The sequence below is a fragment of the Trachemys scripta genome, chromosome 24 (genome assembly GCF_013100865.1).
Source record: "Trachemys scripta elegans isolate TJP31775 chromosome 24, CAS_Tse_1.0, whole genome shotgun sequence".
Taxonomy (NCBI): domain Eukaryota; kingdom Metazoa; phylum Chordata; order Testudines; family Emydidae; genus Trachemys; species Trachemys scripta.
Window position 1 is genome coordinate 15,097,557 of NC_048321.1, and position 22,986 is coordinate 15,120,542.

Sequence of the window (22,986 nt, forward strand, 5' to 3'; positions counted from 1 at the left end):
GCAGGGACTTTGTCTCTGAGTCCGGCAACGTGACCAAAAAGGGCAAGACGGTGGAGGCCAATGATAACTTCAGTCCTCTGGAGGCCAGTTCTCAGTGATATATCCCCATTGCTGATTGTGTCATGCAGAGCAGGCAGGATCTATTTAAGGTCTCATGTCACAAAGTTCATTGTATCCAATTTCTGTAGGACAGATGGTCTGTGTTTATGGGACAGGCCTGGGAACTTCGGTTCTATCACTGGCTCTGCCAAAGAGCGCACTTTTTCAGTTTGTGACCTTGGACAAGTCATTTGACTGCTCTCTGCCTCAGTTTACCCCTCGATCCGATGGGGAGTGCTATGAGACTTAAGTCATTGCTGTATTTCAAGTGCTTTAAGACGGAGTAAAATTTTCAAAAGCAGCTAGGTTCCCAACATACAAAGATATTTAGGGTCTAAAGTTGCAGATAGGAGCCGAACCTGCTTCGGCACTTTATAAATCCTGGTAGACACCTATCAGCATCTTTAGTCACCTACATATCTTTGTAAATCTGGCCCTAAAGGACTTAGGAGCCTAATTCAAAGGAACCTAAGCTCTGAAGTCATTTAAGCCCTCTTGAAAATTTGCCTCAACTGATGGAAGGTATTCTGTAAATACGACTATTATTCTCGCGGATTCAGAGGGATGCGGTTGCTTCCAAAACTACTGCAGTCCCTCCCTGTTTTGCTTCTTGTTATGTGAGCCGTAGGTTCGCTGCCCTGTTCATCTCCTCTTTATGTCGACAGAAGAGGTTCAGTATGCTGAAAGCTGACAAAGAGTCAGAAGAGAGGGAGTTGTTAAACAGAATCCCCGTTGTGGAAACCAACAACAACTTGGTCTCCAGCTCAGAAAAAAATCCCAGTCCTGACTCAAGCCTGGCTGAGACGATCCAGAGCACCGGGAATGCCACAGACTACCCCGCTGATTCCCGAGTGAGGGACCACACTAATAACCGAATCGGTGAGTCTCGTACGCCTTTGCAGAATAGGGTGTGTGTGTCGGGGAGGTGGGAAGGAATTCAGCCCCTTTGTATAATTAACTAGCAGCTTTTTAAAGTTTTCATTTACTGTCAGTTGCATGACTTTGGTGCCAAACATTTCCTCGAACAGTCAACCAAGCAGCACAGAATCCTGACCCGGAGTGACTGCTGCCAAAGAAAACTGCTTAAAAGGAAATCAAGAACTGCTGAGATGGAGCAAAGGGGAAAATAAGCAAAGGCCATTTCCTGTGCAGCTGGGGGCATGCCCAGGGTGGGATTAAGCAATACAGTGGGTGAAGAGTTAATGACTGAATATATTTTTTTTAAAATATTTATCGCGACTCTTCTCCAGACTGGCAAACTGTTTTTAAATCATGGTCATATTTTTCCCGGTGAGATGTTTCTGCAATGAGGCTGGAGGGGAAGATGCATTTGAGGGCCTCCTCTCCTCTGCAGAAAATCTTGAGTGATGGTGCAGATCCTCTGCTGGTATAAATTTGCAGAACTGCACTGGACCTAGGCAGATTTATACCAGCTGAGATCTGGCCCTACGTGTATGTCTGAAGGAAGGACAAATCTCCATTGGAACTTGTTCTCAATGACAGGGAGACAGACGAGTGCGCAGATTTGAGTTGGATGTTACGAAATGATTTGGTTTGAGAGCTTCCCTTTATTTGTGTAAGCAGATGTGTAATGAGGAAGGGTCTTTATTAGTGACCGGGGTCATTTCAAAGCCTGGTTGTCAGATAATATGCAAAGTGAGGAAATGTGGGGTGCTGCAGGTTCTGTATTGCAGTGGCTCTCAACCTTTCCCGACTACTGTACCCCTTTCAGGAGGCTGATTGTCTTGCATACCCACAAGTTTCACCTCACTTAAAAACCACTTGCTTACAAAATCGGACATAAAAATGTCACAACACATTTCTTACTGAAAACTTGCTGACTTTCTCATTTTTACCATATAATTATAAAATAAATCAATTGGAATATATATATCGTACTTATACTTCATTGTATAATATAGAGAGCAGTATAAACAAGACATTGTCTGTATGAAATTTTAGTTTGTACTGACTTCACTAGTGCTTTTTATGTAGCCTGTTGTAAAACTAGGTGAATATCTAGAGGAGTTGATGTACCGCTGCCCTGGCAGACCTCTGCATACCCCTGGTTGAGAACCACTGCTGTATTGTATGCAATCCATGCTCTCTTCATGCCCGGTGCAAATGCTGAGAAACACTTTGAAGTGATGTTGATTAGAGGGCATTGTGTGGTCACGGCAGTATGGTTTTTGGAACAAAGCTCCTATACTGTACTCCACCAGGAAAGGTTATCATCAAAGTGCAGGCCTGTTGTGTGCCAGTTTTCAAACTGATAGTATGTTTGGACGTCATGGCATCCTGTCAGAGTTCTGCAAACAGCTCTGAATTAACAGTCCCCAGAGAACTTGACTGCCTGGCCTAGTTTACATAACTCACTTATTCCAGTAGCATCTTGGTGCCAGGTCATGGTACGGTATTCCATGGAAGTCTGCTCCCAATCTAAGCTACCCTGTCCTTGTTAGTGCTGACCTTTTGGAACTAAGTGCCTTTCATAGGTCCTGCAAATGCACCAGAACCTTCCCACCCTGTGAGTGATGCACTTGTAACTTCTGCAAAAAATGACCTTTGCATCAGTAAGATGTGCCGGAACGTTTGCCTGTTAGTTGTTCCCGAGTTACAAACATACTGACTTGAGGGACATTGGTAGCAGCAGCGTTGTGAAGTTTCATCATAGAGCCAGGATGAGAAGCTGGATTTGAGTCAGCAGTGTGCCCTTGTTGCCAAGAAGGCTAATGGCAGATGGACGGGTTGAAATGCAGCTTCCCTTTCCCATACTCAACTCGTCTACTCATTCACAGAAAAGAGCTGCACGAAGATGGGCTTTTCTGTGTTTTGGACTGGGTGCATATTGGATAATTATGAAGTGTTGTACTCCCCTCTATTTGGCACTGGTGAGGCCACATCTGGAGTATTGCGTCCAGTTTTGGGCCTCCCACTACAGAAAGGATGTGGACAAATTGGAGAGAGTCCAGCAGAGGGCAATGAAAATGATCCGGGGGCTGGGGCACATGACTTACGAGAAGAGGCTGAGGGAACTGGGCTAGTTTAGTCTGCAGAAGAGAAGAGTGAGCAGGGATTTGATAGCAGCCTTCAACTACGTGAAGGAGGGTTCCAAAGAGGATGGAGCTTGGCTGTTCTCAATGGTGGCAGATGACAGAACAAGGAGCAATGGTCTCAAGTTGCAGTGGGGGAGATCTAGTTTGGATATTAGGAAACACTATTTCACTAGGAGGGTGGTGAAGCATTGGAATGGGTTACCTAGGGAGGTGGTGGAATCTCCATCCTTAGAGGTTTTTAAGGCCCGGCTTGACAGAGCCCTGGCTGGGATGATTTAGTTGGGGTTGGTCCTGCTTTGGGCAGGGGGTTGGACTAGATGACCTCCTGAGGTGGTCTCTTCCAACCCTAATCTTCTATGATTCTATGATAACAATGTAAAGTCTGTAAGGCCTGTCATCCCCAGGTACACCTCCCCGCCCTCACCCCCCACCAGCACCACTGAACTGCAGTGACCTCTGGGGTGGAGTGTGCCGTTCAAGTCCTAATGAAGGCCTTTAATTCCCTTTCTCATCAGGACCAGGTTTAACATGTTGGACACTACGTTCATGTCCTACAAATCTGTCCTAAAATACCCTTTCTAGCGTAGTTGATCCTGCATTGCCTGACCCCTGATACCAAGTCTCCTGTGCAAGACCTAAAAACAGAGTTCAATTATCTCTCTTGTTACAGCTATCTGAGTTTCCTGTCAATTGAAAACTTTGCTTAAAGGCAGTCTTTTCATGCCGCTATTGGCGTCGCTGTAGATTAAAGCAAAAAACCACCTAGAGCATATGCCCTGGGGTCGTAGAAGACTCTTGCATCCTGTTTGCTGGCGTTATTAATTTCTCTGGCCCTTGCAAAAGCATTGTTAAGCAGCAAACACGTCTTTCGGTTAGAGAAGAACTTGAAACATAGTTTATGTTGCTGGTGGAGGGGAAGGTGGTTCAGTAATCACAGATGAGATTTGCAGGAGACGCGAACAAATATTGACCCAAAACTTTCTACATGATCCAAAAAATTTGGAAATGTTATAGTATGAAATATCCAGCTCTCTTGCACATGGCCTTTCCACAGCCCTCTCTTTCATTCTCTGTGTTCAGTACTTAGATTCCAAATGAAAGGTGCCTTATGAATATCCAAGACTTACTATTCATAACTAGTGGGGCACATACCAAAGGCCAGCATGGCTTAACCATTAATTATAGAGGGGAATTATGGTCTAGATGGGCCAGATCTGCACATCTCTGAACTTTGGGAAACTTCAGATAGGCATCCAAGCGTTGCAACAGAGGGAACCGTCTCTGGCTAGCACCAGAAATGATAATTAGTAATGCTCAGGACTGATTCCTATCTGCTTCCTTCCGCAGACAAAATATACATAATGAAAGCCGACACTGTGATTGTGGGGTCCATTTCGGAAGTGCCCGTCAGCAAGAACTGCGCGGTTAGAGGATGTGAAAATGATTCTAAGGCTCAAGAAAACATGGAGGAAAATGAACTTGCAATGCATTATCCGCAGCAGGAGACAGAATCGTTTCCAGGAAGTGATGTAATGATTCCAGTGGAGGAGGAGGGCAAGGAATTTCATCACCCTACCACTGCCACTGAGAAGTGATGTCTTGCAGAGAAGCTCTTGAAGACTAAAGCTACACAGATGCCAATTGTGCTAGTGATATCCAGTGCATTGGGGAGCCATGAATGCCTTATTGTCTCAGATGCTGGAAGGATGGTTGGGGGTCATGGGAGCACTTTGGTACAAGGTGTCATAGAATTGATTTCATCCAGGAAACAAGAGAATCATCAATAGTAACAAGAAGGATTTACACTTATGGATCACATCAAATATTTCTCTCCACTTCTCCTCCGCACGTCCAGTTACAGATGGGACTGAATCAAAACCCCACGTTTGAACACTCCAAAACTCTGAGGACTTTTGGATCCTGATCCAAACCCTACAGTTGCCCCATCTTCATAACTGAATGATATAAATCCATTGTGAAAATTCAAGTCAGGATCCAAAGACTGAAGATTGGGGCCTATCTCTGAATCATCTATCTGTAGTTGTGTTGTTCCTATCATTGTTGCCAATTCTTGGGATTTTATTGCTAATCTCACAACATTTTTTTTCTGAAAGTCCCAGCTCCTGGAGTCATGTGATCACATGAGAATCTCAGCCCTGACGGTAGTGGATAAAAGCTTGGAAACATGACCTAAGTGTGCCCTCAAGGCACAGATACTAGAGTGTAAATAAAACAAACCCAACATTTATTCATGATTTTTTTTTTTTAAGCCAATCTCATGAATAGTTTGAAGCTGGACTCAAGGTGGACTTCTGTGATTAACTTTTTGATTTTGATAAAGAAAACTGACAATGAAAAGTACAAAAAGGTAAATGACTTACAGCTTGTATATATTTCCCAATACTGCATGCTTCACGGGCTCTCCAATGCAATTATGCTGTTTCAGAACCTGTCAAAGCTGCAAGACCGGACAATACAAAACCAGACACTACTAGATAGACATAACATGATAGAAATAAAATAGGAGAAGACATACATGAATAGGGAGAAGAGGGAAGAGGAGTCCAAGAGGGAGGGGAAAAGAGAATGGAGGTCTGGCATTCTTTGAGCCCTCTGTACATGTGTTTTATCTAAATGTATCTAAAAAAGAGGTCCACGTTTCTTTCAATTCAGACTCCAGGGTTTTGATGTTTGGGATTGGCAGTGCTACTACATCATGGCCTTCTCCAGTACAAGCCAAAGGGTTTTGAATATTTAGATGTTGTACTGAAAGTGAACTTTGCCTCCGAGTCTGAATTAAGCAGGCCTGGCGAATATGGATATGGTTGTATAAGGAAAACAAAAGGTTTTCCAAAACAAACAAAGATTTTTTTTTTTTTAAATGCCACATTGCTGGTTTCCTAAAACGATGTCCGTTTCTGCTGCGTTTGGAAGAAGTGCAGGTGGTGATCTGGGAAGCGCTTATTTACATATTATTTTTTAAAAAAACCTCTCAAGTTTTGTGATCAAATTACGCAAGATGCTAAACTCTCATGCTGCTAAGTCTATAACTGTAAATGTAATGCATCAGTGCTGACTGCGCTTTCACGTGATTATGGAAAATGAGTTACATGACAGTGTTTCTTGATAGGTTTAACAACAACAAAAAAAAAAAGAGGAACCACAGAATTACTACCGACTCAGTAGTTTTTATATTGGACAGAATACAGTGACGGATAATTGTGCTTCTCTAGTGCATTCATAAGAACGGTCATACTGCATCAGACTAATGGTCCAGCAAGCCCAGTATCCTGTCTCTGACAGTGGCCAGTGCCAGATGCTTCAGAGGGAATGAACAGAACAGGGTAATTTCAAGTGATCCATCCCCTGTCAACCAGTCCCAGCTTCTGGAAGTTGGAGGTTTAGGGATACGCGAAGGTTGGGGTTGCATCCCTGATCATCTTGACTAATAACCATTGATGGACCTATCCCCCATGAATGTACCCAGTTGTGTTGTGAAAGCCAAAAGTATCCCCCCACAATACATTCCCCAGGCTGACTGTGCATTGTGTGGAGAAGTATTTCCTTATGCAGGGCTTAATCTGTACCAGGGCTTAGCCCTGACACCTCTGGGCTTGGCAGTTCAGAGCCCTGTCACCTCTGGGCTTGCCCTGTCAGTTACTTCTTTCATTACAAATTAAGCATTGTCCTTATGTTAGTTTTCAACCTGCCTTTTATCTGAGACTCAGTGCACTTTCCAAACAGTGGTTAAGCCTCGCATGACCCATGTGATGGAGAGAAGAACTATGTTATGGTTGGGACCAGAGGCACAGAGAGTGTGACTTTCTGAGGACGCAGTAAGGCAGAGCAAGCCGGAGAATCCCACCATCCTGACTCGCTGCCTCTAATTCATTTGCAAAATGGCGCTAGGCCCAAACATGGGCAGCTCCTTCACATATTCCTTCTTGAATTCTCCTTTCCTCTCCATAAATCTTCTGTGCTGCTCAACACCAGTTGCTATTGCTGCTGCACGTGTCTTCGGCTCCTCTGCAAAGTTAAAGAAACCTCTGGTGTGGGCCTTCTCTGTTGTACTTGTTTGTTACATGCAGAAGACATGCTGCTCCTAAAACTAAAAGGCAACAGTCTGGGTCTCTACTGTTCTTAGTGCTCGTCTTCAGTGGAAGTTGCACATGGTGGTGAAGACGGAAGCAAATTGAAATAACATTTCTCGCTAAAACTTCTTGATATTGTGCAGCAGAAGGCCAGCTCACCAAATATTGTCGTTAAACTAAGATGCAAGAAGGAAGTGAAACCACAGAGGACAAAATTTGCCCAGACTTTCTTCATTTTAACCACGGGTGCCTCATTGTTTCCCAGGGCTCAGCATGGGTTATGGAGAAATGACTCTTCTTTCAGCTAAGAACACCGACGCGGTTCTGAATAACAATGCTCATGTGACTGTGATTGTAAGGGTTTTCCACAATAATGGAATTAGTTATAGAGGTGTGTGCCCTGTGCATATGTTAATCTGGTTAATACAATAGTTTTTTCAAGGGGGATTAAATGCATTTTTTTGCTAGATCTAGTGTAGTTGGTTAAAACGACAATTTTGCTAACTTTTGTAATGGAAAAAATTAAATGTGGATTAGCCTGTGGGCACACTTTGCTTTTTGATATTCTTGATGAAAGTTTGTATAAAGTGCCCTGTAATTAAGCAAGTGTTAAAGAATCAGATGGGTCCCAGGAAAATGAAAAGGTTTTTTATTTTTTCCTGTTTCAAAGACCAAACAATTTTAATCTTTAAGACAGCAGTTTGGCAGCTGCAGGTTCCCTCATCACCAGGGAATGCAATTCACATCCAAAGGGTCTGATTCTCGTTCCCATTAAGCAGGGATGAAGGTAACTTAAAAGACTTACCGGTACTCCGGAGTCCTGAGCGGGGGGCGGGGCCTCAACCCGAAGAGGCGGGGCCTTTAAATCCCCGGGCCCTTTAAGTCTTGATTTAAAGGGCCCAGGGCTCCAGCTGTGGTAGCGGCAGGGAGCCCCAGGCCCTTTAAATCACCCCTGGAGCTACCAGCTGCAGAGGCGGCTGGGAGCCCCGGGACTAGGGGGCCATTTAAAGGGCCCGGGGCTCCAGCTGCCACTACTGCAGTGGAGCCCCAAGCCCTTTAAATCGCTGCCTGAGCCCCGCTGCTGGAGCCCCCGGGGTAATGGCGGCAGCCCAGGGCTCCAGTGGTGATTTAAAGGGCCAGGGGCTCCCGGCCGCAGGGGAGCCCCGGGCCCTTTAAATTGCTGACGGACCGCCAGGAGCTCCTGGCTGCCGCCGCTACCCCGGGGCTTGGGGCTCTGGCGGAGATTTAAAGGGCCCGGGGCTCTGACCGCCGCTACCGCCCCTTTAAATCCCAGCAGCGGCCAGAACCCCAGGCCCTTTAAATCCCCGCCTGAGCCCCGCTGCCAGAGCCCCTGGGGTAGCAGTGGCAGCCGGGGGCTGTGGTGGTTATATACAGGGCTCTTTAAATCACCGCCTCCGCCACCCAGGGGCTCTGGCAGCAGGGCTCTGGTGGCAATTTAAAGGGCCTGGGGCTCTGGCCGCTGCGGGGAGCCCCAGGCCCTTTAAATCGCTGGCCTGGGGAAGCTGGTACGGTCCGGCCCAGCGTACCGGCTTACCTTCACCTCTGCCATTAAGGCTTATTTACACAATTTGGGCAGAAGCTTTCAAGAAGCTTTCATCTGGGTGTCAATAAACTTCAGTGTAAATTCAATTCAGGCTCAGAACAGAAAGTTCCCCTTTCTAATTAGAACAGAAGGGCAGATGTATCCATAGAGATCTTGTGCTAAAATGTATTGCGTGTACCAGAGGTAATGTATAAAATATAGCTATAGCGTTGTGACAGGAGGGGGTAAAGGTAAATTTCGGACATCACAATCATCTTCTTCACAAGGGCTGAGATATTAGATTGAGGGAACTTACTTATTTCCTCCCCCCAAACAACCCCCAAGTTCAAACCTGTGTGTGTGCCTAAGAAAAAATGGAGCAGAACTGGGGAGCGGGACGAAGAGAGTGAGGCTGGCCCTGGGTTAATGCTATGGTTTATTTTAATTAGGGTGAGATGGAGACAGGACCAAGGCCACTGCAGTCACTGAGAGTCTTTCTGATCTTAGTAGGGGTTTGCACACTTACACTCGGCCTACCAAAGCGAATATCGCATACACCAGGGCCTCCTGGCATCCCTCCATTCCCTCCAACGAGTTCCCTAGGCACCCCTCTCCCATTCCCCTCTATTTCAGGGACTCCCTGAAACTCCCCACAATCTCCACCTGCTAGTGGCTTTTTGGGCGCACCCATTCGTTCTTCCCCCTTCCCGGTGGCAAGTGTTTATATAACTTCCGTTCTCTCCTTCCCCCTATAGCAGGGTCCCCTGTTCCAGCTCCATGGCAGGTGCTTTGTGTGAACCTTCATTTTCCCCCTTGTCCACCATGCCAGCAGGCCCCTTTCCCCTCATATAGGGATCCCCCAATATACCTTCTTGTCAGTGGCTGTGCACACACACACCCCCACACACACCCCAAGATAGGAGTACTGGATTGAAGAGCTGAAGCCCAGATACTCAAATGAGTGCTGAAGTGTGAACCAAATTTATCCTTCATGGAGCATGAGATTACATCATAGGTTATGATGTTCAGTCTGCACCTTGCCTCCCCTGGAATGTATGTAATAGCTGATTTATTACCCTGCAAACAACCACTGGAGCAATTTCACAGATGTTTGTACGGTGACCGTGTGGGTTGCTTAGAGTGTGATTCCCATCCCCCCCCACATCACAAGTTTTAAAAGCATATTTGGTGGATGATGAAGCTGTAGAAGGGATTGGAAAAAAGCTGGAATGTTAAGAGAGGCAAAATAGCAGATCAGAGAAATAAATAATGAAAGGGAAACAGAAAAGGGACCAATGAGCTGGAGAAATTCCCGCTGAGACTACACTTCCCATCTCCACTCCACCCTGCTGTATTGTTCCTATCTTCACCCCTTCCCCCTAATCTGAACCCCACCTTCTCCTCTTCCCAAGAGGTGACTTGAAGGCTGTGGGAATATTCCCATGAGTAAGGGGAGTAGTGTTTGGCCCATAAAACATGACAGTTTTTGCTACAGAGTAAATTCAGACAAGGAAACATTTATTATACTCATAGGCTGTGTCTACAATGGGAAAATGTATCTTGATGTCAAATATGACAGGGCTAGTGTAGAGCAGGACAAAGCATGTGTAAAAACTTACTAGCTGGTCACGGTTTTCCCCACTCCCACCCAGGGATCGTGTTACTCAGTCATGGTTAACTCTGGAGAGGAGCGGGGCATTAACCACAATCAGCTACCATGTTTTTAAACATGCTGTGTCTCTGTCTACACTAGGTGCTAAGTCATGTTTACTCTCATGTTTTAAAGCCAGTTAGCTGGTCATAGTTAACCTTGGAAAGGTACCCTAGGGTTAATCACAAGTAGCAGACCTGTTCTTAAACACCCTTCTCTTTGTCTGACTAAAGACAAAATTGTGCTTGGTAGCTAGGTAACATGTTTTCTATCATGAGTCACTTCCCCAGTGTACACAAGGCCCCAGGGTTTAGATTCCCATCAGATAGGTGCAGCTGATTGTACTGCAGTTCATGGGTGGAGTGCTGGAAGGGAAAAATGTGTCATCTGCTCTGGAGAAATCTGTCTAATCTGGGCAGTAGTGACGAAGGGCTTGTCTACACTTACAGCACAGCAGCTGCACCACTGTAGTGCTTAGTGAAGATCCTACCTACTCCCATGGGGGGGGGTCGCCCATTAGCATAGTTCAGGGGTTCTCAAACTGGGGGTTGGGAGCCCTCAGGGGGTCACAAGGTTATTACATGGGGCGGTCATGAGCTGTCAGCCTCCACTTCAAACCCTGCTTTGCCTCCTGCATTTATAATGATGTTAAATATATTTAAGTGTTTTTAATTTATAAGGGGGGGGGGTTGCACTCAGAGGCTTGCTATGTGAAAGGGGTCACCAGGACAAAAGTTTGAGAACCACTGACATAGTTAATCCACCTCCCTGAGAGGTGGTAGCTATATCAGTGGGAGAAGGCTTCTTGTCGACACAGCTCTATCTACACCAGGAGTTTGGTCCGCTCGGGATAACTGCATCGCTGAGCAAACCCGAGTTATACCCACACGTTTGTAGTGTAGACAGGGCTTGTAAGCCATTTCTTAGGGCCCCCAGGTGGAAAGGGCCTCACTTTAGTATTGCCCCCCCAAATCCCATTCATCTCATTTAATGAGAACTCTTTACCCCCTGTATTAGTGCAGGTTGGGGTGGGATATTTTTGGTTTGTGGAAACAATGCAAGGCAAGCAGTTAGTCCTGAGCGGGCAGCAAAAATATTCTTGCTTTGGGCTAGCGCTGGCCCTGAGCTGGCCCAAGCCTTGGGGGAGCCCCATTTGCCCTGCCCTAAGCCCAAGGCACCTGCGAGCCGAGCCATCCTGCGCCAGGCAGAGACGGGACTGACCTTTGGGGGATTGGATCAGCCTCCTGCAACCCCACCTCGGATATTTATGCCCCCCCCCAAGTACTTCCCACCCTGCAGGGCTGCAGCTGCCCCCGCTCCAGGCAAGGCAAGGAGTGCTTGGGGCGGGAGGTAGGAGGTCAGATAGCAAGTGTGAAAAATCGGGACTGTGTGTGTGTGTGTGGGTAATAGGCACTTATATAAGAAAAAGCTCCAAGTATCGGGTCTGTCCCTATAAAATCAGGACATCTGGCCCCCAAGGGGGGGCTTTTCCTAGCAGCCCCCACTCCTTAGCCGGGAGGGAGGGGCCGAGGCCGGCGCTGGCTTGCGCTCAGCCCCGGGGGGATGTCCTAGAGCCGGCGCCGCCCCGCTCCACCCCTCGGCTGGCTCCCCGCGGCGGGTTTCAGTCGCGGCGCCGCGGGCTCTGCTGGGCGAGTGGCGCGGCGGGGCTGCAGGATGGGGCCCGGCTGGCTGGTGGGAGCGCTGCTGCTGCACGTGGCGGGCTCGCTGCCCGGCAAGGTGGGTGAGCGCGGCCCGGGACCCCGGGCTGGACCTGGACCCGGACCCCAGCCCGGCCGGGCTCCGGCCCTTTCCCGTAACAGCTCCCATTGACTCAGACCGGGCGGCTGCTGGGAACCCATAGGTGGGGGGAGCGGGCTGGGCGCCCGGGCTCTGATCACCGCCGCCCGCCGAGTCCTGGCCTCCCTCTCCCCCGATTGCGTCTGTATTAGCCCCCTGCTTACTCCTCGCCTTAGGGCTACAGTCATTTCACTGCCTCCCCTCCCGGCACCCCACGAGCCCCGTTTCCAGACTGGGGGGAGACCAGATTCCACCGTTGGGTGCCTTAATCCGCGGCGCAAACGCGCCCCCCTTTTCAGTGCACCGAGGTTTGGGTGCATCCTGTTCATTCTTCTTCTATTGACTGTGCATTGCGGTATGGCCCAAGGGGCCCCTCGGAGATGCGTGTGTGCGGAGCCAGTCTCTGCCCCCGAGAGATGATTACATCTGGGGGCTGGGGCGTCTGCTCTGAATGAGTGAGAAAATAAATTGCTCACTGTTTTACTGTTATGACTATAGTATTTGTAATTCTCAAACGGCCTCTGCTTCTGCCCCTCGAGCTCTGCAGACCCTCAAATCGCAGCCCAGGTTTAACCCTTTACAGCGTTGCAAATGTCACTACTTTTTTAAAAACATTGTTACGCTCGGTGGGTTCCCTCTTTGTGGAATCCGCGTTAGCACTAGATCCGCTTCCTTGGGCTGTTTGCTTATTTTGCACAGACTAAGTGCACCCTGGCAAGTGCAGAATAAAAATCTGCACATTGTTTACTGTGTATTAAACAGGAACCTTTGGTTGTACTTGATAAGACTTTAAAATCTGCCCTTATATACACAGAAAAGTCCTTTGATTTAGATCTACAGCGTGATTTGGAGCTACAGCTGGGACCCTTCCACTTTAGCCTATGTTTCTGTTTAACAGAGCACATAACTTTCCAAGTAAGAAACCTTGGAAAGGCCATTTTGACTTTGAACGTTGTGTTTACACACTATATTGATTTATGCCTGGATAAATACAAGGATAAATACAATAAAGGTGGTGGTGTACTCAGATACTGTGCAAGGGAGACCATATAAATATTTTAGATCTGTGATACTCCGATCTCAGTGGTTCAGGAGCAAAATTAGCAACCAACATTACCCAAAAGAGCTGTAGTGGTGTGAATTCATTGTTTCATTTACTATAGTGCTAGTCATATTTAAACAGTATGAAGGGGAAGTACTTGTGTTTATATTTTTATATATATATTATAAAAATATAAACAGAAGTACATCCCCGTCATACTGTTTAAAGTGTGTGTGTGTATGTATGTATGTGTATATATATATATGTGTGTGTGTGTGTGTATATATATATACACACACACAATTCTCACAGCAAATAAATTAATTTAACTGAATTGGTTAATAACATACTAAAAGCATCTTGATTGGTTAATGATTTAATTAAATCACCCAGTGTTTTAATATCAGGTGCTGCAAAGAGCCGCTGGAGACCCATTAAAAAGCCACTTGTGGCGCATGAGCGAGCGTCAGTCTGAGCATCACTGCTTTAGACAGAGTTTCAGTGAAGCTTTGTATGTACCTGGTCTTGTGTTCCTTGCACACCCCGATCTCCAATAGTCTGGGATGTGCAGAGAATCCAAGATTTGGCTCTTTGGTGCTTATTTATAGCAAATGTAGAAGTCTGGAGACCAGAATGATGTTAGTGAACAGGACTAGGAATCTGGAGAAAAGAACACCAGAAAAATTGAGACATTCAAAGAGCTGAAAATAGCTTCCAAGCAAATGTCGATAGTAGGGGAGGGACCTGGATAACAGGACCACAGTGAAGGTGAGATAGTCAGGGGTGAGCCCCAGGGCCTTGACACCGATCTGCATGCACAGTACAGTAATGAGGGATCTGAGGTGTCATTTGCCTTTCTGATATTTAGGAAGAAGTGATTTTGTAATAGTTTTAGTGACCTCTGGTTCACATGTTTAAAATACCTATACAGTATAACAAACACTTTATATAGGCCAAGACATCTTGGGTGACGTTATCTGAATAGGTACAGAATTGGACATTCATAATTTACCTCCATCATGCTGATATGTACGTTTCTTATTTATTTCAAGATCTAAAATATTTCCCATGTTGGGGAAGCTTTGATAGGATGTGCAATTTATTTACGTATTTCTTTATATTAATTTACGGTTTATAGGATGAAAAGCTAAAGTGACCAGACAATCAGGATGAGTGTGTGTGTGTGTGTGTGTGTGTGTATACATACTACTGTATAACTCCAGGTGTAATAGAGTTACACAATGGTATTTTATATATATTACACCTGGAGTTATACAGTGGTATTGTAGAGGGACTGGATACCTTGGTGGATTGGTAACAGTTTAGCAAGTTTTTCAGCCATAGTCTTCCAGTTTGAATCTAACCCAGGTAAGTAGTGACTGAAAGCTGTTAGCATTTGGTTGCCAGTTTGCCTGCTTTGTGTCTTAGTCTTGTGGTGCATTTCATCACCAAAATCCTCACAATTAGCCCTGCTTGTGCCCCTTGCTGGAGCTTCAGTGAGGCCAAAGATTGACTGGGTTATCAACAGTGAACTCCTTGTTCACTCCTATACATGGTCCCACACTCGTGGCAGAGAATTGGGGATGCTTTCACCATCACTGCCCATGCTGTACCCATTCTGTTGACAAATAGGGGTATTTGGTCTTTTTGGGCTGTGAATCTTGCACCTTTCACCAGCAAAAAAATAAAATAAATAAATCACATGCAGATTGGGGGGAAAAAAAAAAGGTCACTTCAGAAACGTTGCAGCCACCATAATGATGTGGAAAAAAGAGATCTTCTGCCCATTATTGCAAAATGTGATCAGTTCAAAGAACCGGTGCGTAGTGGATCTAATGAAAGCTCAGCATTTTATTTGCTGGCAGGAGGGTTCAGTCAGGGGAAACTAGCAAAGCAAATAGCTCTTGAATGACACACTTTTTCTTGGTTTGTTTTTCTCATTCATTCGGAGTTACTTGAAAGATTCTTGTCAAAGGCTGCACTTACCCACAGGAACTGAGCCTAAATCTTGCCATTTAGAGCATTTCAGTCAACCAGAATGTTTTGGTGTTTTTAATAGAAGTGGTTTCAGCAGCCCACAAGGGCACATGCCTTTCACTCGCAAGCTGAGTGTCTCTGGTCTCTCTCTGGTGACCCATCCTGTAAGTGATAACTGGTTTCCGAAGAATTTCCATTTAGATCTTGGCCGGATGAGTGATGACCATGATACAAGGCCTGGGCAGCTGAGGGATGGGAATGGGGGAGAGGCGGTTAAAACACCAAAGCAAGAAGCTCAGAATAACCGTGCTGATTTCCCCAGCTTGTCTCACCATTAGGTCTGTGTGCCAGGGCTAGCTGGTTGCACACATTTTCATTTGTGCTGCAAGGATGAAGGAGTTCTGTGGCTAAGAGACTGTAAACGGAGCTGTGCAAAGCCGTTAGTGTCACAGGGGAAACAGGAGGTAAATTTAGCAAATTTAGAGTACATCTCAGGAAAAACCTCCTTACTGTAAGAACAGTAGGAGAACGGAACAGACGCCTAGGGAGGTTGCGGAAGCTCCTTCACTGGAGGTTTCCAAAAGGAGGCTGGAGCCATCTGTCTTGGGTGGTTTAGACGCAACAAATCCTGCATCTTGGCAAGGGGTTAGACTGACCCTTGTGGTCTCTTCTAACCCTGTGATTCTGGGTTCAACATACTGGCAGAAAATGTCACTCTAATGTTTGCAGTTTGTTTGATCCATAGTCATTTTTTTTCCAGTGGCAGGTATGGGAATGTTGAGAATACCAGGCCTGCTGTGAGTTAGGTCCTATGTACAGCATCATTTTCGGAATTCCTTGTATCTAGATATGGGCCCAAGTTGCCAAGTTTGGAGCCATCTCTGAATTTTCCCAAGGGCCATGGATACAGGGTTTGGGTTTGGCCGGGAAGGTTATGTCTAGATTACAATTAAAAACCCGTGGCTGGCCCATGCCAGCTGACTCAGGCTTGTGAGGTTTGGGCTCATCATCATCATCATCATCATCAGATATTCCTATTATGCCTCTGACATTTAGGACAGTGACGAAGTTCCTCCACTCCTGTATGTTTCTGGCAAGTCTTTCAATGGTTCCCCTGCTGTGCCCCAGGCTTTTCAGCTCGGCTTCCACAGCTCTTCGCCATGTTGTTTTCGGGCGGCCTTGTTTTCACTTGCCTTCAGGTGTCCATCTTATTGCTACTCTGGTGGTGGAATCCGTTTCCATCCGAAGCACGTGACTGATCCATCTCCAGCGCCTCCTGGCAATGACGGTGCTCAGATCCTCTTGGCTGCACTGTGTTAATAGATCTTGGTTTGAGATTGTGCTGGGCCAAAAGATAGGGAGGATTTTTCTGAGGCAGGTTGTATGGAATGAAGACAGTTCAGACATGTCAGACTTTCTCATTCTCCAGCATTCTGCACTATAAAGTAGGGTGTTGAAAGCACGCAGCTCTGATAAATCTTGTGTTTGGTTTTGGTGTTTGTATTTTGATGATTTCCAGACTGTATTTAAGCTCCTGAAGGTGTTCCTGGCTTTATTGATTCTGTTCCGGATGTCCTGGCTTGTTCCACCATCCTGGTGGATGGTGCTGCCCAAGTACACCTCTACCCCGATATAACGCTGTCCTCGGGAGCCAAAAAATCTTACCACGTTATAGGTGAAACCGCATTATATCGAACTTGCTTTGATCCGCCGGAGCGCGCAGCCCCACCCAGTCGGAGCGCTGCTTTACCGCGTTATATCCGAATTCGTGTTATATCGGGTCGCGTTATATCGGGGTACAGGTGTATGTGAATGTTTCCACATTGGTGAGAACATAATCCTGTATCCGTACTGGTGATGGTGAGGCAATATTAGAGGTCATGATATCTATCTTATTGTGGTTGATTTTCAGTCCAATTTGCTGGCTGAATGCGTTGAGTTGAGTTATTTTTTTCTTGTATATGGTGTTGGGTATGTGATAGGAGAGTGACATCATCTGCAAAGTCCAGGTCTTCAAGGGATGAGAAGAGTGTCCATTTAATGCTTCTTGGCATGTCTCCTGTTGTATGCTGCGTGACCCAGTCGATGGCAATGTTGAAGAGGATTGCAGACATGAGACACCCCTGACATACTTCTGTTTTGACTTCAAAACTGAGCTCTCTGTGATCAACACTGCATGTAAAGTTGAAGTAGAAGCTTTTGATGATGTTGATTATACGGAAAGGAATTCCATATGCCTGCAGAATGCACCGTAGGCTGGTCCTGTGAATGCTATCAAAAGCCTTCTCAAAGTCTATGAAATTCATGTAGAGTTGCTGTTGCCATTCTAAGCACTGTTCTGTTATGTTTCATAGAGTGACGATCTGGTCTGTGCATCCACTCCCTTTCTGAAAACCAGCTTGCTCTTTTCTGAGAGCGCTATCAACTGCCTCTGATATAAGCTGGACTATGATCTTACACAATACTTTGCCTGGCACAGATAAAAGTGTGATACCATGCCAGTTATTACAATCACTGAGAGTTCCTTTCTTTGGTATCTTCACATTGTTCCACTCATCTGGCACTTTTCCCCTTTCCCAGACTGATGTAAATAGAGCGTCCAGGAGAGATGCTGGCTGCTAATTTAGGATTTACCTTGAACAACTCTGCATTCAAGTTTCGTTTCCCCGGTTGACGTCGGGGTGTGGGTATTACGCAGAGAAATTGTAGTCTCAGAAGGAGCACAGTGCAGCATACGCAAGAGGAAGAAGACCAGGCAATGACGGAGAATAATGCACTAATGCCCTTTGTATGATTCACAGTTCAAATTATATTAAGCAGGAGGTAAGGTTGTAAGGGAGAAATCTAAATAGGACATTGTAGTTTAAAATACACAAACGCTGCAGAGCCAGGAAATTCTATATTAAAAATCCCCCAAATGCCACATTACAAGAAGCCTTTATGAATGTTTCCCCTTAATTTTATATAACCAGAACTTCTCCTTTTACGCCCTCTCTCTGGGAGATCTCGTCTCCTCACATGATTTCGTCTGCTCTCTTTTTGCTGATGATTTGCCTGTTGTCTTCCCCACTCCCACTCTGCCCCTCTCCATTCAATCTTACATCTCCGCCTGTCTCAGATACCTCTTCCTGGATGTCTTACCATCAATTTATATTTACTTAATATGGGCAAATCTGCTTCCTTGTTTTTTTTTTCCTTCTGCAACTTTCTCCGACCCTCTTCTCTGCCAGTGTTGACACCACCATTCTCCATGTGCTTCAGGTGGTCATCTCTGATTCCTCCCTCTCCCTTACTCTGCTCAAAATGGTAACTGTGTGTAATATCTATCCTCTTTTCTCATGACCCTTGTCTTATGTTGTAAGATTTGAGGATTAGGGACCATGTCTTCATATTTGTTTGTACAGCTCCTGTCATCTTGGGTTCCAGATCTTTATACAGGCCTCTGGACACTCGGGACTTGTCTACACTTAGAGCGCTGCTGTAGCGCTTAGTGAAGACGCTACCTACACCAACGAGAGAGCTTCTCCCATTGGCATAGGTACTCTGCCAACATGGGAGGTGGTAGCTATGTCACAGGAGATGTCCTCCTGTTGACACAGCGCTCTCTACCCCAGGAGTTTGGTTGGCATAACGGCGTCATTTAGGGGTGTGGATTTTCCACACCTGAGCAACACAGTTATACCAGCATGAGTGTAGTGTAGACCAGGGCCTAGTCAGTGAAATTGAGTGTTATATCAGCACGTGCACAGATATAGTCCTATTGGAGAGTAGTGAAACTTGAAGCTGCTCACCAGTATCGGAATTAGAGGGAAAATAATTCAATTTCATAACTGTTCTTATAAAATTCCACGTTATTCCACATAAATGTTATTAACATTTACTCTGAGCCTGCATGTACAAACTTTTTGTGTACGTATGCCCCAGAGCAGTGTCTTAGTTAATATACACCAGTGATGGTTAGCAGAGCAAGATCATAGAAAACGAACAGGATATATGACTAAAATCTCAAAAGTATGATTCTCACCTTCAACATATTGTTGAATGTTGGTATTAGAAGATGTATCATCAAAAGTAAACCAAAGTTAGCTATCAGCAACAAATCAGAAAGCCACTGACAGCTGTGGTCTCTTAAGCATCTGTCTCTGGATCTGATAGTACAGACGAGATCAAGATACAGTATTCTAGACAAGGACCAGTAAAGAAAATCAGGTGGCGGGTAGGATTTATTAAGTATTGTTGACTGGATTCTGATTTTGTCTGTTAGACTAGCTCTACCCATTGGGGTGACACCGGATTTACATCCGTGCGACAGCGATCAGATTCTGGCCCTGCATCTTCAAGCCGGAGTGTGGGCCAGATCTTTTTGGGCACTTACGTTGTTTTTGTGAATTAGAAATGAGTTCCGTGCGTAATAAAGTTTCCTGCTTTCCTAGTTTATGATGGGAAAAATGTGCTCGGATGCTATGGTGATGAGTGGCAGTATAAAACTCTAAGGTAAGCTAGGAAAAGAAAATCCATAGTCCTAAGAAAGGAAAATACAGAAGATTTTGGGGTTTGGGGGGCTGATGGTCAGGGAAGGAGAGTTGTACTGTCCATTGCTATCAGAATATGCCCAGCTCCTAGCTTATAGAGTGAAATTCACCCTTGTACAGAAGACCCGCATTAAGTAGTTTACAGGCCTTGTTCTGGCCCTCTTTACTCCTAGAGAGTACAGGATGGATGAACTATTCATACAATGGACCCATAAACTTGTCTTAGAGCAGAGATGGGCAAACTACGGCCCTGGGCCATATCCGACCCTTCAGATGTTTTAATCCGTCCCTCAAGCTCCTGTTGGTGAGCGGGGTTGGGGGCTTGCCCTGCTCTGGCACTGTAGCCAGGGAGCAGGGTCGGGGGCTTGCCCCACTCAGCGTATGCTGTGGCTCTGCACAGCTCCCAGAAGCAGCATGTCCCCCTTCCTGCTCCTATATGTAGGGGCAGCAAGGGGGCTCCGCGTGCTGTCTCCGCCCCAAGCACCGCCCCCGCAGCTCCCATTGGCCGGGTGCCATGGCCAGTGGGAGCTGCAGCGGTGGTGCCTGCATACGTGGCAGCATGCAGAGCTGCCTGGCTGCGCCTCCACGTGGGAGCCGGAGCGGGGACATGCCACTGCTTCCGGGAGCTGCTTGAGGTAAGCACCACCTGGAGCCGGCTCCATGACTCCCTTCCGTGCTGCAACCCCTTGCCCCAGCCCTGATCCCCCTCCCACTCTCCTAACTCCTTGGTCCCAGCCCAGAGCTCCCTCCTGCACCCCCAGCCCCACCCCAGAGCCCGCACCTCCAGCTGGAGCCGTCACCTTCCCCCCTGCACCCCAACCCCCCTGTCCCAGCCCAGAGCCCCCTCCCGCACCTTGAACTCCTCATTTCTGGCCCCTCCCCAGAGCCCGCACCCCCTCCCACACCCCAACCCCAATTTCATGAGCATTCATGGCCTGCCATACAATTTCCATACCCAGATGTGGCCCTCGGGCCAAAAAGTTTGCCCACCCCCATCTTAGAGCAGTGATGGCAGTAAGTGATTTTGAAGAGCTCAATGCTTTGAGGGTAGGTCTTAGGGCCTGGTTCTGATCTCAGTTACACGGGCGTAGCACCCCTTGACTTCAGTGAGAGTTGCCACCGTCTGAGGGCAGGATTTGGCCCTGACAGTATTTGTCCTCCAAATTACCAGCTCAGTTATTTTAAATAAAGCTCTATATTTTCCCCTCTTGCAGGAGATCTTGCTGCTGAACAGACTGCGTCTCTGAACCACAGTCTTTTCCATAGCAACAGGTTCTGATGTTAGAGTGTTAGATGACTTCATTGTGGTTTACCTACAGGAGGCAGTTCCTGTTTAAAATCCTCCACTTGACCCTTTGAATTTGGAGATGGCATTTGAGTGGAGTGTTACCAGTTAGGGCTGTGTAGGAACGCCAAGGGCTGAAATGGGGAAGTTCCTGGCTAGCAACAGAGCCTGAGGGCAGGATTTAGAGAAAGTCAGCATCATGCTAATAATACCTAGCACCTGTGAAGTGCTTCACATTGTGCCAGCGGTGGTGCAAACCTGGGAGTGGCCTGGGGGCAAATCCCCCTGAATGTTGGGGAGGAACCTTCTCTAAACTTCAGAGCTGGTCAGTCCTCTCTGTTACATGGCGCCTACTCAGTGCTTCCGTCCCAAGCCCCTCACGCTTTGGGGAAGGATGACTCCCAATCTGGATTTGAAATTTAAGACCCAGGGTCCACCTCTAATACGAACATGCGGGTCTGGATTGTGGTTGGGGGTGTGAGGAGAGTGAGTCTCCTCCCATCGGGCCCAGCAGAGAGGCCAGGCACAGTTGCAGTCCCTGGAGTGCGAATCCCCCAAAGGGGGCAGGGAGGAGATGGCTCAGCTCCATTCTGGGAATCTTTGAGCACAGGGGTGTTGTAAATGTGTGTTTTGATGAGCTACCGGCTGTGGCCCTGGTTTGTTACAGAAGCTGCTGCTAGCTCCCTCATAAGCATGTGGTAGGTTAGACCAAGGGTGGCCAACCTGAGCGGGAGAAGGAACCAGAATTTATCAATGTACATTGCCAAAGAGCCACAGTAATGTGTCAGCAGCCCCCAATCAGCTCCCCCACCCCGCTCCCAGTGCCTCGCACCGATGAGCACCTCCGGACCCTGATCATACGCGGTGTGCAGGAGGCTCTGGTGGCAGGGGGGAGAGTGAGGGCATGGCTGGCTCGGGGGAAGGGGTGGAGTGGGGGCAGGGCCTGGGGCAGAGCAGGGATTGAGCACTGAGCATTCCCCGGCACATTGGAAAGTTAGCATCTCTAGCTCCAGCCCCGGAGTCCGTGCGTATGCAAGGAGCCGCATATTAACTTCTGAAGAGCCGCAGGTTGGCCACCCCTGGGTTAGACCATCAGGTTGCTGGGAGTTTGTAATACACCCTGCAGAGTGGAATGTGCTGTAAGCATTTGTGTGTTTAACTCAATAGGGACAGAGTCCTGGGTCTCTCACTTCTTGCATGTCACCTCTTGTGCTCTGCCTAATGTCCCGGGCATTGTCTACTGTACTGTACTTCCCCTCTCTGTGCTGTCCTGTGTACTAGGCTTGTTTCTTTTTGTCCTGATGATAGTCCAGCACTGTAGCAACATGACAAAGTTTGCTCAGCTAATGTACAGAGGTTGCAGTAGAAAACAGTTATGAAAGGGTGAATCAAAATCTCTGGTGTAAGTGTCTCTGCCTGCTCTTGGGAAATGGGTTTTGCTTCCACTGACATCATTCAGATGTTTCCATTCTCTGAAAAGTCTTTCCTCCTCATATGCTACTGTCTAGTCTGAACAACTCTAAAGTTGACCCTAAGTGTTCAGCGCAAGGTTCTTCTCAAACTTGTCTTGTGCCAGATTGTTACTCTGGGTTATGATTAACTTTAATCTGGGATCAGATTTTATTCCTGAGTGATGGTATGAGTCACACCAGCCCATGAAAGGGTTTCGGATTTACAGCATTCTTTTTCAGGTGAAGAGTTTATTTTCATAATACGAGTTAGGCGCTGTAATTAGAGGTACAACTTAAAGCAGAGGGAGAGATGACTTGCACAAAAGTGGGGTGGAATTGAAAAATGTTAGGTCAGACCCCGGCCCCTGCTGCATCGGTGTTCTGTCACTATCCCAGTGTAGAGCCACCATAAAACCAGTGCATCTGAGGGTTCGCCTGGCATAACAGCTTCTACACTCATCC

At 46.8% G+C, this 22,986-nt stretch overlaps 2 protein-coding genes across 3 annotated transcripts in view; both read left to right on the plus strand.

The window, feature by feature from the left end:
• LOC117869734 (tumor necrosis factor receptor superfamily member 8-like) overlaps positions 1 to 6,519 on the plus strand; it is a 40,957-nt gene extending 34,438 nt beyond the window's left edge. The window contains exons 10-11 of the mRNA XM_034756805.1: positions 765 to 978; positions 4,503 to 6,519. Coding sequence (XP_034612696.1) covers positions 765 to 978; positions 4,503 to 4,750 — 462 coding nt within the window. The 3' untranslated portion in view covers positions 4,751 to 6,519. The remainder of the gene's footprint in view (positions 1 to 764; positions 979 to 4,502) is intronic.
• A 5,527-nt stretch (positions 6,520 to 12,046) lies between these two features.
• Positions 12,047 to 22,986, plus strand: part of TNFRSF1B (TNF receptor superfamily member 1B) — a 37,872-nt gene continuing 26,932 nt past the window's right edge. For both annotated transcript variants that reach the window (XM_034756504.1, XM_034756505.1), the window contains exon 1: positions 12,047 to 12,177. In XM_034756504.1, the coding sequence (XP_034612395.1) occupies positions 12,115 to 12,177 (63 nt within the window). In that variant the 5' untranslated portion in view covers positions 12,047 to 12,114. The remainder of the gene's footprint in view (positions 12,178 to 22,986) is intronic.